The sequence below is a fragment of the Ambystoma mexicanum genome, chromosome 3q, assembly GCF_040938575.1.
Source record: "Ambystoma mexicanum isolate Mex_15411 chromosome 3q, UKY_AmexF1_1, whole genome shotgun sequence".
Taxonomy (NCBI): domain Eukaryota; kingdom Metazoa; phylum Chordata; class Amphibia; order Caudata; family Ambystomatidae; genus Ambystoma; species Ambystoma mexicanum.
The window spans coordinates 86,155,958-86,171,294 of NC_090926.1; the positions used below are offsets into that span (position 1 = coordinate 86,155,958).

At 43.7% G+C, this 15,337-nt stretch overlaps 1 protein-coding gene across 1 annotated transcript in view; it reads right to left on the reverse strand.

Annotated features, from left to right (window-relative positions):
• LOC138581798 (protein FAM171B-like) overlaps nucleotides 1–15,337 on the reverse strand; it is a 105,395-nt gene that overhangs the window by 49,665 nt on the left and 40,393 nt on the right. The window contains exon 2 of the mRNA XM_069652816.1: nucleotides 15,018–15,123. Within this exon, the coding sequence (XP_069508917.1) occupies nucleotides 15,018–15,115 (98 nt within the window). The 5' untranslated portion in view covers nucleotides 15,116–15,123. The remainder of the gene's footprint in view (nucleotides 1–15,017; nucleotides 15,124–15,337) is intronic.

Below are 15,337 nucleotides of genomic sequence, written 5' to 3' on the forward strand. Positions count from 1 at the left end.
TGTAGGAACTGAAACATGTCGAGCTAATACTCTGTATTTCTCACCAGAGTTATTAATTGTTTGTCTTAACTAAACCTAACCAGTGTAGGGTATGGTACACTATTTGTTAAAATGTACCTACAGTATGATACATTGTAAATCAGCTAAATTTTAGCCTGTCACGTAACGCCTGTTTGTTTTTCTGTTACTTTGTTTATGAATTGTATGTGTTGTGGACCACATTATTTAATCACTTTTTAGACTCTGAACCTATTAAATTTGATGTTTATCTCTTTTTAATAACGACTGGTCCTTGTATGGTCTCCCGATTTTGGGAGTCCTGTAAATGTGTGGCATCTACACTTTAGCTCTGTCTTCACCATAACTACAGATCTTTGTCCCCCCGGACACAGACAGAGTATACGTTGCTAACTTATGTCAGTCAACTGTATACCGGGCTTCCTCCATATTTAAGGCATTCAAACCAACTCCAGGTCTCCTGCAGAGTCCCCCCAAGGCTCCATCCTCTCACCCGTCCTTTCTGACATGTATGTGGAGCCTCTTAGCACTCCTCAAAGATCCGAATATAGTCATAAACTAATATGCGGATGATGCTCAGTTGTACATGAGAGTGTATAGCATGCAAGACATAATTTGTCTGCGTGATGAGCTAGTCACCATCCAGACCTGGAGGTTGACCGCTTACATAAAACTAAACCCATCCAAGACTGAATTTGTCCTCATCGGTCTGCCTGCTGAAAAACAACTTTTCCCCCCCAACAAGGGCTCAAAAAATATGCACCAAGAAGTATTTGATCCACAATTCAGAGACTGCAAAATCCTTAGGCTTCACCACTGACAGCAGGCTACCCTTCAGAAACACAGTGCCAAAAAGGCCCAAATAGCCTGGCTCAGAAGCTCTATCCTTCAAAACAAAAACCTTCATCTTGCTGCAAGACTTCCGGACAGTAGTTCAGGCCTTGGGTGCCTCACACATCGATGGGGTAAATTATCTCGTTCAGGGCTCCAAGCTGTTAATTTGGCTCCCTAAACACAGTCCACCATGCTGTAGCACGTCTTATTACAGGATCACAGAAATTTGGCATCATCCCCATCCTACGGAACTACAATGGTTTCCACTTGAAGCCAGGATGCTGTTCAAGACTGCATGCAACATCTACAAAGCAGTTAGCACACCAGTGTACCTGGTGGTTAAGCTCCACATAGCTGGTGGCACATGCTCCTCCCACAGCAAATCAACCAACCGGCTCAATCACAACTCGTCCACAAAGAGGACCTGCAAACAATCATTCTCTTGTCATTCACTCACCCTCTGGAACTCCATCCCGGTGTCTGAATTCCCCCATAATTATTTCGCAAATCTCCCCTTCAACAACACCTGACCAACGACTAATTCCAATGGACGCACATACAGACTCACTGTACTGCACTACTGTAAAAGATGCTTGCCCAAATGCTGGCTACCCACACTCTGTACAGCACTCCACTGCTCTCAGGCTAAGTCAGTACTTTAAGAAAAAGAATAACATTAAAATAAAAAGGAAGTGTGTAGAGAAGATTGACTGCGGCTTGGGCCTACTCTATTTTCTGAGCACGAGGGTGGAAATTTGAGCTTTCATGGAATGGACAGTAAAAATTGATGCATTTTCGGATTGTTGTGAAGGTTAATAGGAACAGAGGTAGTGGTAATGATAAACTGCTGGAGTTCGAGGTCCCATCAAAGATGACCCCAATGTTGTAATCGCTGGGTGGGGAGTTAAGTAAGTCAGGTTGGAAGGGCATCAGAGAGGGAAGGGCAGGGGAAAAAAAAAAATTCTAATAAAAATAAAGACTTCCACTTTTGAAGAGTTCAGCATGAGTCGATCCATGAGTGGTTACAGTCAGACAGTTGATGATCCATTCCAGGATGACTGGTTTAAGGAAGGGTATGCGAAACATGTGAGTATTGTCAGAAAAGAGGCAATAATGAAAATCAAAAGGAAGTGAGAAGCCTACCAGAGGTAGAGTGGTAGAGGGTGCAGAAAATAAATGTGATTCAATGACTGATCGTTGGAGGACATTGAGATGGAGATGGCATGGGTCAGATGGTTCCTGGAGATTATCAAGGAACTACTTTCCATGTAGGAGGTAATCCAAGCTAAAGCAGGTTAACAATACCAAAGACATCCTGGAGAGTGGGTTCACAGTGTCAAAATACCTGAGAGGTCCAAAAGCAAAAGGGGTAGAAGAGAGTTTGGAGTGGTGAGCAGTGTAAAGTGCAGTCTTGGAGAGTGTAAACTATGGAATCCAGATCTAAGTGGATCACCAAGGTCATTAAACCCAAGGTACTTAGAAAACTGGTTGAAAACATCTAGGCATTTCTGCCATTTATCTGCGATTATCCGCATCCTGAAGCCTTTTTCTCAGGCTTCACCCACACACTGATTTCATGCCGCCCCCCCCCCCCCACAACTCTCCGGTGACGTCATCTTCCTGGTACCACAGGCCTCAGACTCGCATCAGCGCAAAACGCTGATGCAAAGCCTGTTGTGGGCATTTGGGGAGAGCAACTGGTTGTCGCAAGTGGGGACTCTTCAAGCTGCGGGGAGCCTTTTTGAATTTTTATATGCTACAGCAGAGTTATAAAAAAAAGCAGACAGTTGGATATTATCCAGGGGGGGGGTTCTCAATCTATAGACTGAGAGAATTGGTAAGATAACCTTACTCCATTTCCTGGAGGACTTTGAACAAAATCAGGGCCAACCAATTCTATGGTTTTATCCCTACAACTATAGGCACCCCAATAGGAAGTACAAAGGCTATTTATTTATTTTGCATTTAATATGCAGCTATGGCTGTACCTGCAACTACAGATGCCCTAATAGGAAGTGCCACGATTCAAATTGAATCAGCAATAATTTATGCTAGATCAGCTTTAGCTCATGGACCCGAGCTGCTTGATATGGCGATACTACACAGTTCGGTCTCTTATTTGGTATGGAGACCTGCTTTAATGATGCTTCTCTCCTGCCCCATTTTACACTATGGTTCCCCAGGAGTGCTCTATTAAATACACTTATTGTACATTGCACATTGCACTGAGGGGGCAGTATAGCAGTGATATATAAGTGCCATTGGAACATATCACATTTACTGTGATAAATTGGGACAAGGTCTCCCAAATCGGGTGCATACATTTTACACTGCCTCAATAACAGCTTTTGAGATGTATTCTATAAACATCCAGGCCTGGCCACAAGTGCTCTTAAATACACCAGACAACTGATTATAGGCGATCTGAATATTTGGCTAGATTACCCTGTAACACCCGACTCAATTGAATTACAGAAAATTATGAATAGTCATAACTTACGACCTTTAAGCACATCCCCTTCACATCAACATGTACACCGTCTGGATTTTGATACTGCATGGTCCAGGTATCCAGATGGATAACACTTAGGTGGCATTCTTGTCTGACCATTTTATTTGAATTTTCCTCTTATTACTATTGGTAACTCAGCCATTGTTAACCACATAAGGAAGTATTCAAGACTCATAGCAATAAAGATCTTCTAGCAAGAAAGATCTTAGGGCCTGACCTAGGAACTGCTCTGGCAGTAATTGAGACCAATTCAGAGTGTGATGACCTTCTCTATTGTTATCCGCATATGCAGTACAAACACATGCTACATTTGTAATTCAATTTATTACCACATTTGTAAACCTGTCCTTGACCCAAGGAATAAGTTCCCGCTGCTAATTTGAAGATATCACTATCCCCCCCATTCTATAAAGAAAAAAGGATATATCTTTGGCTCCTATGGATCTACAGAATTATAGGCCAGTTGCAAGTATTCCCTGTGACAACAAAAGTGATGGGTGGAAGGTTTTGAACGAATCTGTACCACTGGCAATGCTCTGGGACCCAAGCTACTCCTCACTGATGACGCCCAACAAGGCAGAAACATGTCTGGGGATGCGTGTGGTCTCGTGTAGAAGGGATGTGACCTAGCAGTTCGGGCTTGACCAAGCCTGATTTGCATATGGTTTTTCCTCCCTTCTGTAATGGCTTGGCAGGCTGAAAAACGATGGTCTGAAGGGTTGCCCAAAGCTTTGCCCGTGGTTATGATTAATTCAAAACCTTCCAGCCATCACCTTTCTGTTTTGCTAAAGTATTCCCTGGACAGAAGAAGATAATATTAAAAAAAAAAAAAAAAAAAAAAAAAAAAAAAAAACACAAAATAGTCACCCTCCAACTTCAGGAATATATTGAGAACGTCTCTTTGCTTGATACTTTAAGCAGGTTTTCATCCCCTTCACGGCATAGTCTCTGCCCTGGTGGCCATGTGGGATGACGTACATAAAATAAAATTAAAAAAATAGCAGATGAAGGAAATTTCACGCTGTTAGTCATGCTGGATCTTTCTGCAGCATTCAATACAGTGGACCATAACATCCTACTGTTCAGATGGACTACGGTGGCTGGAGTTTACACCCAGTGCTGCTCCGTAACCAGTGATAATCTTGTGGCAAAAAGCTGCATCAGATAAAGCGGCCGTTTATAAATGCATCGATATGTGGGGGTTGGGTTGGGGTAATATTTATGGTGAGGACGAGAATGGGGGGCCGCATTTGTCTCTCTCTCATATAAAAATACATTCAAAATTGCATCTTTAAAAAAGGTGGGTTTTTTCTGCCGCTGGATTTTGTGTGGCGAGATTATCACACAGAACCATGCTTCTCTGTGTGATGAATCTAGCAAAGTCATCACTCCTTTACCCTGAGTAAGTCTCTCTCCATGTGGCCACGGAAAGATGGAAGATACCCGATCCTGACCCTGGGGGTTGCTATCTGAGGGAGGACCACATGTGGTGCTGGGGGGGTGACACTCATGGGGTGAAAGGACATCACCAGATGAGACATGGCATTCCCCGTTTAACACTAACTCCCCCGCCCCCCCAAATGCTCAAACCACAATTCTTCCTCCCTCATTAGAACTTCTATAGGTTTCATTCTGGAATTAGTAAAACCTATATAGTGAACGGGAGGAGAAGGCACCCGTCCACCTCTGAAAAGTCTGAACTAATGAGTTTTGAAACTACTAAAATATACTCATGTGATGTCCTCTCCTCCAAGTATACTAGTCATAGTTCTGTTAAAAAGGCTCAAGTTACCCAATTAGCTAACCAGCTTTTTTTTCCTTTCCCGAAGTTACTGAGACGAGGAAGATCAAAGGAGTTGTACTGAGATGAGTGGGGCGCACAATGCCCAAGGATTAGAGTCAGAGAAAGGGAGAACAGACTTCAAAAACACAATTGTAAACAATCGGTGTCCAAACACTATAAAACAAAAAGAGCACGACGAGACAGGCATGGCATCAAGAGGGAGACAGACTCAAAAGTATTGATTTTAAAAACATTATTAAGGCACCTGGGTTGGTGGAATGCCCGACTGGCCCCAAAAAGGGATGGTACCCTTAACTGACATTTCTAATGGCTGTCATTGTCGAATAGTCCAAAATAAAAAGTCTGTCTAAACCTATGCTTGCCCTCACGCTCGACAAAATTGTGATAGGAAGTCTTTTGAAAAAGGAAAAATAGGGATTCACAAAAATGGAAAAAACAAGGTTGGCTTCACGTGGTCCTCTCACCAGGTGCAATTTGGTCAATGTCACAAAGATGGGTTCACTCAACAGGGCTGTTCGTAAGACCTTCTCCACAGGGCCCTTCCAGTGATTTCAAATACCTTCAGTGTCTTTGAGTTCCTTGGGGGTTCCCTTCCCCAAGCTTCAACTTGTTCACTTTACTTTCCTCAACAGGCATCTCACGGTTCCCTTCCCCCAAACTCAGGCTTTCAACACAAAAACAATATAGGTCACAGTTACCTTTTGGTTTCACAGGGAGCTCTTCCTCAAATTTAGGCCCCTCTAGTTCCAAACACCAATTCAGTTGATCAAGAGGATATATTTCTTACATGCCATCCTCTCATGGGGTAAAAACAGAGGCTTTCAAAAATGCTAAGCTCTTTGATTTTCCTCAGCACGACCACCAACCCTTTGCCCCTCTCTTTGTTTCTTACTCTTCTTTTTCCCTTTGTCGTGCACACTTGCACTGTCCTTTACTCCTTTTCTTTGTTGTGCCTCTTGCATGCTTTTTTTCCACTCTGTGCACTCCTGCACTGGTTTCTTACCAAGTCGCTCGTACCCTTTTTACACAGCCTTTTCCTTTCATGCCTCTTGCACATTTTCCACAGGCTTCTGGTCATCTTTCCATCACTTCTTTGCCCAATTCCATTTATTATTTCCCCACACGCGCCAGTTTCCCTAGTTTCACGCCTACACTGTTGCGTGCATCTTTCCATCATTAAATGTCTTCCAATTAGCTTGAATCAAACACTCACAAACAGGATCCTCTTCCTTGCGCGTTTCTAGTGGTACTTTGTATCACGCATTTCACAACCCGGCTCTGCAATGCTTTCAGACTCACTGGCCCGACGTCTGAGCCTCAGCTCTACAATGGTTCCGAGGTCAGGGTCTCACCGTCTGCCCCTCGGACTCTCCTGGGCCGTCTCACCCGTCCAGGGGGAACAAGCATTCACAGGTTCTGCAGGGGGAATCAGCCTGCCTCTCGACTCCCATACACAGACCCTTCTTGGCTCCCTGGAGACACGGCTCCCTCACCACGCTTTTGCTCTCTCGAACTTCACCTCCGGCCCTGGGAAGCTCTGGCATCTCGGCTCTCCTTCCAACTCGCTCTACTACTCGCTCATCCATCTGTGTAAAACCACACCTTTTATAGTGAAAAGACCAGTCAAGTGGAGTCAGGTGTGAATGGTTACTATTAAATGCCTGACCAAGCCTGACTATTAGTGGGACAACTTGAGTTCTGGGTATTTTTTGGGACTGGGAGGGTTGGGGATACCATGTCTCGCCCTCGGGTATCCTCCTCCCAATCCCTCGTGACCCTGCACTCAGGTGATCCTCCCTCGCTTGTCCACCCCCAGGGTTGGGATCCAAAAACAATGGCCCTTCCCTGGCCACCTGAATGGAAGATCCCAATGGAGTGGGTGGGAGAGCACCGTCGGGTTTCTCACAACTGACTCAAGGAAGCGGTTAAATATCGTGGCAAGAGAGCAAAGATGTGGGAGACTGCTTCTTCCTAGCCCCGGCTGGGAATTCAGACCGACAAGGGAGCCAGAGCAGATGTTCTAAACCAGCGAGGAGAGGGGAAACAGGCAGACGCTGCAGGAACACGCTGCCGGTAATGCACCAATCCCCGAGAGAACAACCTGGGAAAGGCAGAAGTCATTGCATAAACAGTGAGCCAGTGTACAAGGTTTGGGAACTGGGAGAGTGCCCGAGTCTTGGTAGGAACCCAGGCTGCCCAAGTCCCAGTAATTGGCAGAATGGGAAACAAAGTATAAACATTTGGATTCAATTACAAAAGGGAAGAACCATAACCCTTTTTTGGTGAGCGTTATAAAATGCCCTAGCAGGAGAGTATATTATGCAGAGCGATAGCGGGTTTGAAGACCTGCTCCCAAATCATAAAGTAGACATTGTAAAAGTCCTGGCATGAGAGTATACCAGGTGGGGTGACCGAGTCTGGCACCCACACTTAAATACCCCAAAAGTTGGAAAGAAACCCTTGAGCATGTGAAATACAGGGGAAGGGATTCCAAAACCCCCTATATTGAAGAATTGCATTTACTAGGAAACAGAAGTGCAACAGTGAATAGTGAAGAACCAGAGACATTTAGGAAAAGGGGAACTACTCTGCTGAAGTTTGTTGAACTGTGATTAATTGCTACACCTTTTGTTGAAGCACTGGAAAAGGCTATCGATGAGCAGTTGAAGGACTATACCCCTGTTGCACTTCAGGTTAGGATTTTGGACAGAGGATGGAGAACCATTTTATTTTGGACATTCTGACAGTCACATCTTTTAGTTTCATTGAGGCAGGGAAACCCTTCAGCTATGGGTCCTTCTCCCACCCTTCTTTATTCTTCAATAAACTTCTATAGCAATCATCATAATGCCCCTGTGTCCAAGTCTTCCTCCTCATTCATTACATCTGGTTTAAATCTGTTTTAGCTAATAGTCAATGTGTAAAAATGGCACAGCACATTTCAAATAGGATTCAGTAGAATGTGGGGTTCCTCAGAGATCATTGCAAGCACACATGGGTATTTTCAGGAAATATGATTCGAGATGATCACTCTTCTGCAGAGGATACCCACATCTATGAGAGTAAGACCTAAAAGTGCATCGAAGAAGTGGGTCAGTGAATTACCACTGAGATTGCAACTGAATACAACCAAAACGGCGTTGATCCTAATGGGGCCTATACACCTGTTGGCAGATCATTCTCATCGGACCCCCACACCATATTTCTTTGGACTGCCCATGTCCTGTGTGTCTAAGGTAAAAAAAATTTAAAAAAATAACTAACGACGCCTAGGTCAGTCTAATCTGCACTGTAATTATCAGTTAAGAGCCAAGACACATCCCCCTCTGCCTGCTACGGCGTGCCCTCCCATTTATTAATCAGAAAGACCATGCAGTTAGTCATGGTGGGAGCTTTGGTCAACTCCACAAACTGGGACTATGGAATTGGGATACCAGATAAACGAATCAATCTACTAAAAAGGTCACAGAATGTGACTGTTCGTCCAATATTCAGAGCATTCAAACGACTTATATTTCTCCCCTGCGCCGTGCTTTGCACTGGCTTCCAGTTAAACAAAGAATCGGAGTTCAAAATTCTATGCCTCATTTTTAAGTGCCTAAATAAATTATCCCCTGTATATCTTACCAGAAAGCTGGCTACTTATAAGCCTAAGCATCATTAACGATCACTGGATAAACATGTATTGGTGATCACACCCTCTCGATTTGCTTGTAGAGGGGGGGGGGGGGAGGGGAGCGGCCTCTCAACTCATGGCCTTGTGGAATCTGTGACCACTTCATATTCGATGCATCACGTCCTTACATTATTCCAAAAAGCCTTAAAAACCTATTGGTTTAACTAATCACTGATTTTATGTCTTCTGGTAACGAGCACTAAATGACTAGTTTTAACTTGAACCCAGGAACATCTGCGTTTTGATGCAGTTAATTCTGTTTGAAGTGCGTTACAAATGTCAACCAAATCAAGACCTCCCACTGGAGGACCTTTCAATAAATCCGTATGAGAGAAACTATGCATTAGCTCTCATGGACAGTTGGGTCAGCAGAGGGTTTCTCCAAATGTGGTAGGACCGATGCAGATGTGAAAAAGGCAGAAAAGAGTATGGAAGAGCAACAGATGTTAAATAGCTGTAAGGTGAGGGAAGAAGTTAAGTACTTAGTTCCCTCATATTCTCATGTTTCCTGCTCAAACACTATCGATTGGCACCACATGGGTGCTAATATGGTAGGAGAGGTGTAGGGGTATTCGAGACTAGAAGGGGAAGAGGGAAGAGGTTTTGGACAGTAAGAAATGCTAATTAATATTTTAGCACATGCTTAATACCAGAGACTAGTAAGCGCGGATCGGGATTCAAACCTGTGCCGTCTTGCTTCCAAGACAAAACACATTGCCCCTGAGCTATCGTCCCAGCCCTAGGGAGGGAGCTAGGGAGAATAGATGGGGGAAGGATGTGAGCTTTAGAGAAAGCATAGTGAGCAAAAACAATAGCAAAGAAGGAAGACGCAATGGATACTGGCTTGGCAGTTGTGAGCAAAGCTTTTAGGGTAGATGAGTTTGTGGAGGCGATTAAATAATTGAGGAAATTAGTTCTGTTATTTGGCACATTTCAGTGCAGAGAAGAGAGCACCAACAAATATATTTTTACAGGCTAGGAGTAGGGCGGGGTCCGCAATTATCACTGGCTCTGTAGATTCATGGAACATATTTGTTTTAAAAGAGTGTGTATTTCTCTGAGGTGATCAAGGACCGAGGATGGGGCGGGGAGGTGGGAACGCGCATTCAGATTCTTGGTCAAAAAGGGACATAAGTGCATAGTGAAAGTCCGAAAAAAAAATGTATTGTCAGTGGAAGGGGCACGATTAAGGAAGAGAGGGACAGGAGTGATGTCCTCACACCAAAATATAAGATATGGGAGGCCTGCTTGACATTTCTATGTGCCACTGAAGAACGGAGAATAGGAATAGTGGAGAGACAGATGTTAAAGTTCATACCATAGTGATAAGAGGAAGAGTGAGTCAATGAACTAGAGTTGGAGAGCGAAGTTAAGGGGAAGACAAGGAATCTAAATTATACAGCAATCAGACTGCTTTCACCAAGTCTACAATGTACCACAGAAAACATCCCTCAGTGCATTTTTACTATTAAACTGGCTGAAATGTTAACAGTTCAAAAACTACCCCATTCTTTGGTGGCAAGACTCAGCTATCGCCTTTGGATCCGGACCCTGGGGGTAGACCAGTGCAGGAGGATCACCTGAGTGAGGGGTCTTGGGGGAAGGGGGAGTATGGGTGAGGCAACCGATGGCGACGCGTGGTATTCCCCTCCCCCCCCTTCCCGTACCCATGATCCATCCTAGATTATAGGATTCTCCAATGTTCCAACTCCCCACCCCTTCAGCACAAACACTGGGCCAAGGAAAAGGTCGACATAGTAAAGAGGCTAACCCTTACATATCTCATTGGACACGTCTTGCTAATCGGGTCATGCAAAGTCAGACACTTGACTACATCCGATACCCTTTAGCTCTCCCCACATGGATAAAATGCAGAACATAGAGACACACTTTAAGCAAGCTAGAACACAAGAAAGAGCAGATCTTCCGGGGCAAAGGCAAACCTACCGGAGTAAGGCGACAGAGGGACAAGAGCAAAGGATAGAGAAACTCAGGAGATTCCTGCAGGAGGTTGTTTTCCTCTGAAGACCTGTGAAAGATTTGTGAAGAAGGTCAAATCCCAGACAAGAAGACTGCATTGTGTTTCAAGGGCGCCAGCCACACTCCCGGGTGAATGACAGAGTGGTCTATAGTAAAAGCCTTACACATTTGAAAGGCTTCGACATCAAGAAAAGGTCGGCGCCCGACAGGGGGGAGACTGGAGTGTCATAAGTTAGGGGAAGGGAACCCCTATAAAATGTGAATTAAGCTTGGGGAAGGGAACACCTGCAATCACTGTAATTGCGAGGTCCGTGCCCAATCGAGGGAGACCGGCGTGAACTTTTGTTGGACTGTGAAAGAACTTTTGAAAGCTGAATTTAGAGATTTAACATGGAAGGCCAGGTGGGCCTAGATCCACATTTTGAACTGCCCTGGTTTTGAGAATCTGGGCTAGAGTGTGTCATCTTGTCTACGGGGGCTGTCTTACTCTGCGCTGTCCAACGTGGGGAGGAGAGTCCACTCAGCCATTTTGATCCTTTATGCAAGAACACGGATTTTCCTTTGCATGTACATTGCCCCTTACACACTTTTTGTGTAAGAGATAGGGCAGACATTAGGTGTATAGGCCTTTGATTTGACAGCGACTGACTAGGACTATATTTTCTTTATTATTCAATGGTAGAGACTACTCCTATCAGCTATAGAGCAAAGCAGGAGTTTTTCCAAATCCCGAAACTTGAATAAAGGTTTTGAAATTGTATCTCTTGTGTCAGTGTCATACTTTTGATACCATGCCTCCCTTACAGTGAAGGATTCTGGTAATTTGTCAAAGTGGTTTGTCTAAAATATGTCCTCAGTCACACATTTCAAAATGTTCAATGCCTGGTCCCATATTACTCGATATGGGATCCATTCTGTAATGAGTCTGTGCGGCGTTCTGCGTGTATTTTAAATAAACACGGAATGCCGCAGGCACTCACACAGAATATAAGACAATGAAGGCCTTGCAGGGAATTTGCTCCCATATCTAGTCATTAGGTGAATAATGTGCAAGTATATCAGCTGTGACAGTAACTGAGCCCCTTCTTGAAGAGGACCATAAGAGGTTGAACCATGTGTCTACACATGGGCTTTGAGTCAATAAAATATTTCTTGAAATATAATTGCTAGTGTCAACTAACTACTTTGAAACAAACTGGACAGGCGCATGATATCGGGTGACTTACTCTCATGCTAAATCCTAAATCCATAGTACCATAGTACATGACTTTCTGAAAAGGCCACATTACAAATCGGCATATGTTGCACAAGTTGTGGCCATTTCTTATCAATTTTATCAAAGCCCGCAATATGTTATGTTGAGAAGATTTCAGACTGTGAATGAACCCCCCCGCCCCAGCCCCCCAGCTTGGCCTCATAAAAGTTTTCCACCCAATTAAATTCAAACCTATATATGGGTCAGTACCTCTTTGAACAGCACACAGCTATCTGCATGTGTGTGATGCAAGAGGTACACTAGGCTCATCTACGTCAGACTCATAGGAAATTGGGTCTTGGGACTCAGCTCATGCAACTTCCACTGCCTTTTTTGTACATGCTACACAGGCCATCAGCAATGGGGATACCCACCATCACGGATGATGCCTCTCATTCGTCTGCTCTAATACAAGCTAGAAAACATGGCGAAGGGAAGAGGATTTTAAAACTCCAGACTGGCCAACTGCATTCAACAACACTTAGGTACAGATGATAGCATCAACACAGGCCTAGTTGTGTCTGGGGTGAGAATATGTGCCACAGTTTGAAACCCGTGCTCCAGATTTCAATTGTGTACCATTGTATCAGAGTGTGGTCTGAAAAGATACAAAACATGGATTCTGGGCGACATTATGGAAAGTGAAAGGTCTCTCACCTGTAACTTCGCTGGAATGGAATTGTAGAAAAGCTCAAACAGAGCAGTCTATGTGGTAACACCACCCCAACCCCGCACATACAAGACAGTGAACATTCAATCACTAGCCTCGCCAATGCCTCCTGCATCTAGGCTTCCCAAATTAGTACAAAGAAGACATTTTGATGCGCGACTGCCAAAGGAACATTTTCGAGTGTCAAGAATGACAGAAAGTAATCCTGAGTTACTATTTACAGACAGTGGACTGTTCGTATACACAAGTCTCCACATTATTTGCACAGCAAATATGAGCAATGGCCGACACCAAGCACACTGGCAATCAACAATCTAATGTGCCCTGCAGCCAACATCAACTCGGAACACTTTCGTGCTGCATGGGCTACCAGAAGCAGAAGGTCAAGTCTCAGCCAAAAATTAAGGAATGGAACAAGTACACTAGCAATTACTACCCCCCCACCGCCCCGAAGTACACTACGAACAATATGGTTAGAATATCACTGTAATGTGATGTACATTTCATACAGGAATTAATCACCATATCTATTGTTAATATCAGTGTGTATAGGCCCAGATTACCAAATTACTGTGAATGCAAGCAGACGTCCAAGGCCAAATGATAATGATGCGTTATTAAATAGCACTAAGGCTTAATATAAAGAACAAATATTCATACAATTTCACCCACCCGTGTTGGTACTCGTTTATCAACCTAAGAATGATGAAAGTCTGAGGTGGCCTTGCCGGGATTCGAACCTGCAGATCACATTGTAGCAGCCAAGTCTGAATGTTCTCAAAGTCAGAAGCAAATTGCACTCTGTAATGTGTATGATTAAACTGGTAACTGAGAACAGCAGGCCAGTTCATCTGCAAGTCTGGTGCAAATTTGGCCACATGTCAAGGTTGCGTGGATCTACTTTTCAGACTTCAGAGGTTAACAAAATACATACCATTGAGAGCATTCATAACACTGTAATAAAAATAATTTAGATTATCTCGACGAATGTAATGCACTCACATGGCATCCCGTACTCTGGGCACTCTTTATCTAATACATGTAAACAAACATCCTAAACAGCATGCCAGGAGATAGGAAAGATAGACATATCACAACAAAGCTCCATTGTAGCACAATGAAATCAAGGGCCACTTTATGTTCTATGGTCAAACATTTCAACACTGTACACAAGCTTTCAGGCAAAAGGATTTCGTCAAGTGACCGAGGACACAGAGGGAATGTCTTGGTTTTCTCTGTTATGATCATAACAAAACACGCTATAACTGCAACATGAGAAAAGCAAAATACATAGTCTGAAATGGATGCAAATTGTACTCTAAATGCTTTTTGGAAGTGTGTCTGCATTTTGAATTTGAGGTATTTAACAGACTAAATCAATGACTCACCCCTTGAAGCGTGCCTGAAATAAACCTTTAATGAGCGTAGCAATTGTTGTATAGAATTGCAAAAAGAAATTATTTGTTATTCCTATTCTTTCTGAATAAGGGTCACTGCTCAAACTGTTACACTTGTGGAACCTCCCGTTTTTTGTAAGAGGCCTGAAGAAGAAAGCCAGAGCCACATGGTTCTGGACAAAACCAAGGAGCTTCCATTTTATTTTAATATCCCCCCCCAAAGGTAGAAAAGGAGACAACAGGGGTAGCAAGAGAGACCTCGGGCGTTCCAGCTGCAATCCCTGGCGCCCTGCCAATTACGTCCTTCGTAACCTGCATGCTCCAGGTTTGAATAAGAACTCCTTCCGAAGTTGATGACATTAGTAAAGTTAATGTAGGGAATTGTAAGATTGCATGTTAGAACAGTAGTGTCAGTCACATGTCAGGTACACTTGGGACTACTTTTCATCATTCAGACGTCGGTACACAGAGTATTATTGATGTTTATAATATTAATATTACAATATAGGGATTTCAAAACAAACATGGACTCTGAAAACCCTAGAGGGCTGGAAAGAGTCAGTCGCGGTGCATGAATGTTCATCCTGCGAATTTGGCTTCCATTAGGACTACTGAGGCGATTTATTTAACAATATGGAGATTCCATTGCTACAGGTCAATGAGCAGTGCTAAGCCAGTAGGTCCGAGGCAGAATCAGTCATTCATGGTGTAGACTTGGATGTTCCTTAAAGAAATACCATTTGGACAGACAGGTAGGTTTGTATTATGAGCCCTGTACCTAGTAAAACACAGAAAGAGGCATACTATCAAATGTTTAGCAAGTGATAGGATGTGCTGGCATTTAGTAGGTTTAACCTTGGTTTGCCATTACCTGCAGTAGCATAATAGCAGAACGCAGGCCACAAACAGCAACAATAGAATCCCAATCAAGATGGCGAGGAGGAACGCTGTGTGGTGGGCTCCAGCCATGGCAAGGACTGAAAAAGAAAAAATGAGTAAGGTTAATTAAATGGGGACTAAACATGAGTTAATGAGGAAGTGGGATTGCAGACAGAATGAAATCCAGGAGTAAACCCACCTCTATGACAGGGTGTTTAATAGTGCCTGACCAATTGATAAGAACTAGTGTACATTCTGGCATGTGCAGGACTCACAGAATTACATTTAGGGAGCAGGACGTCGACAGCCACA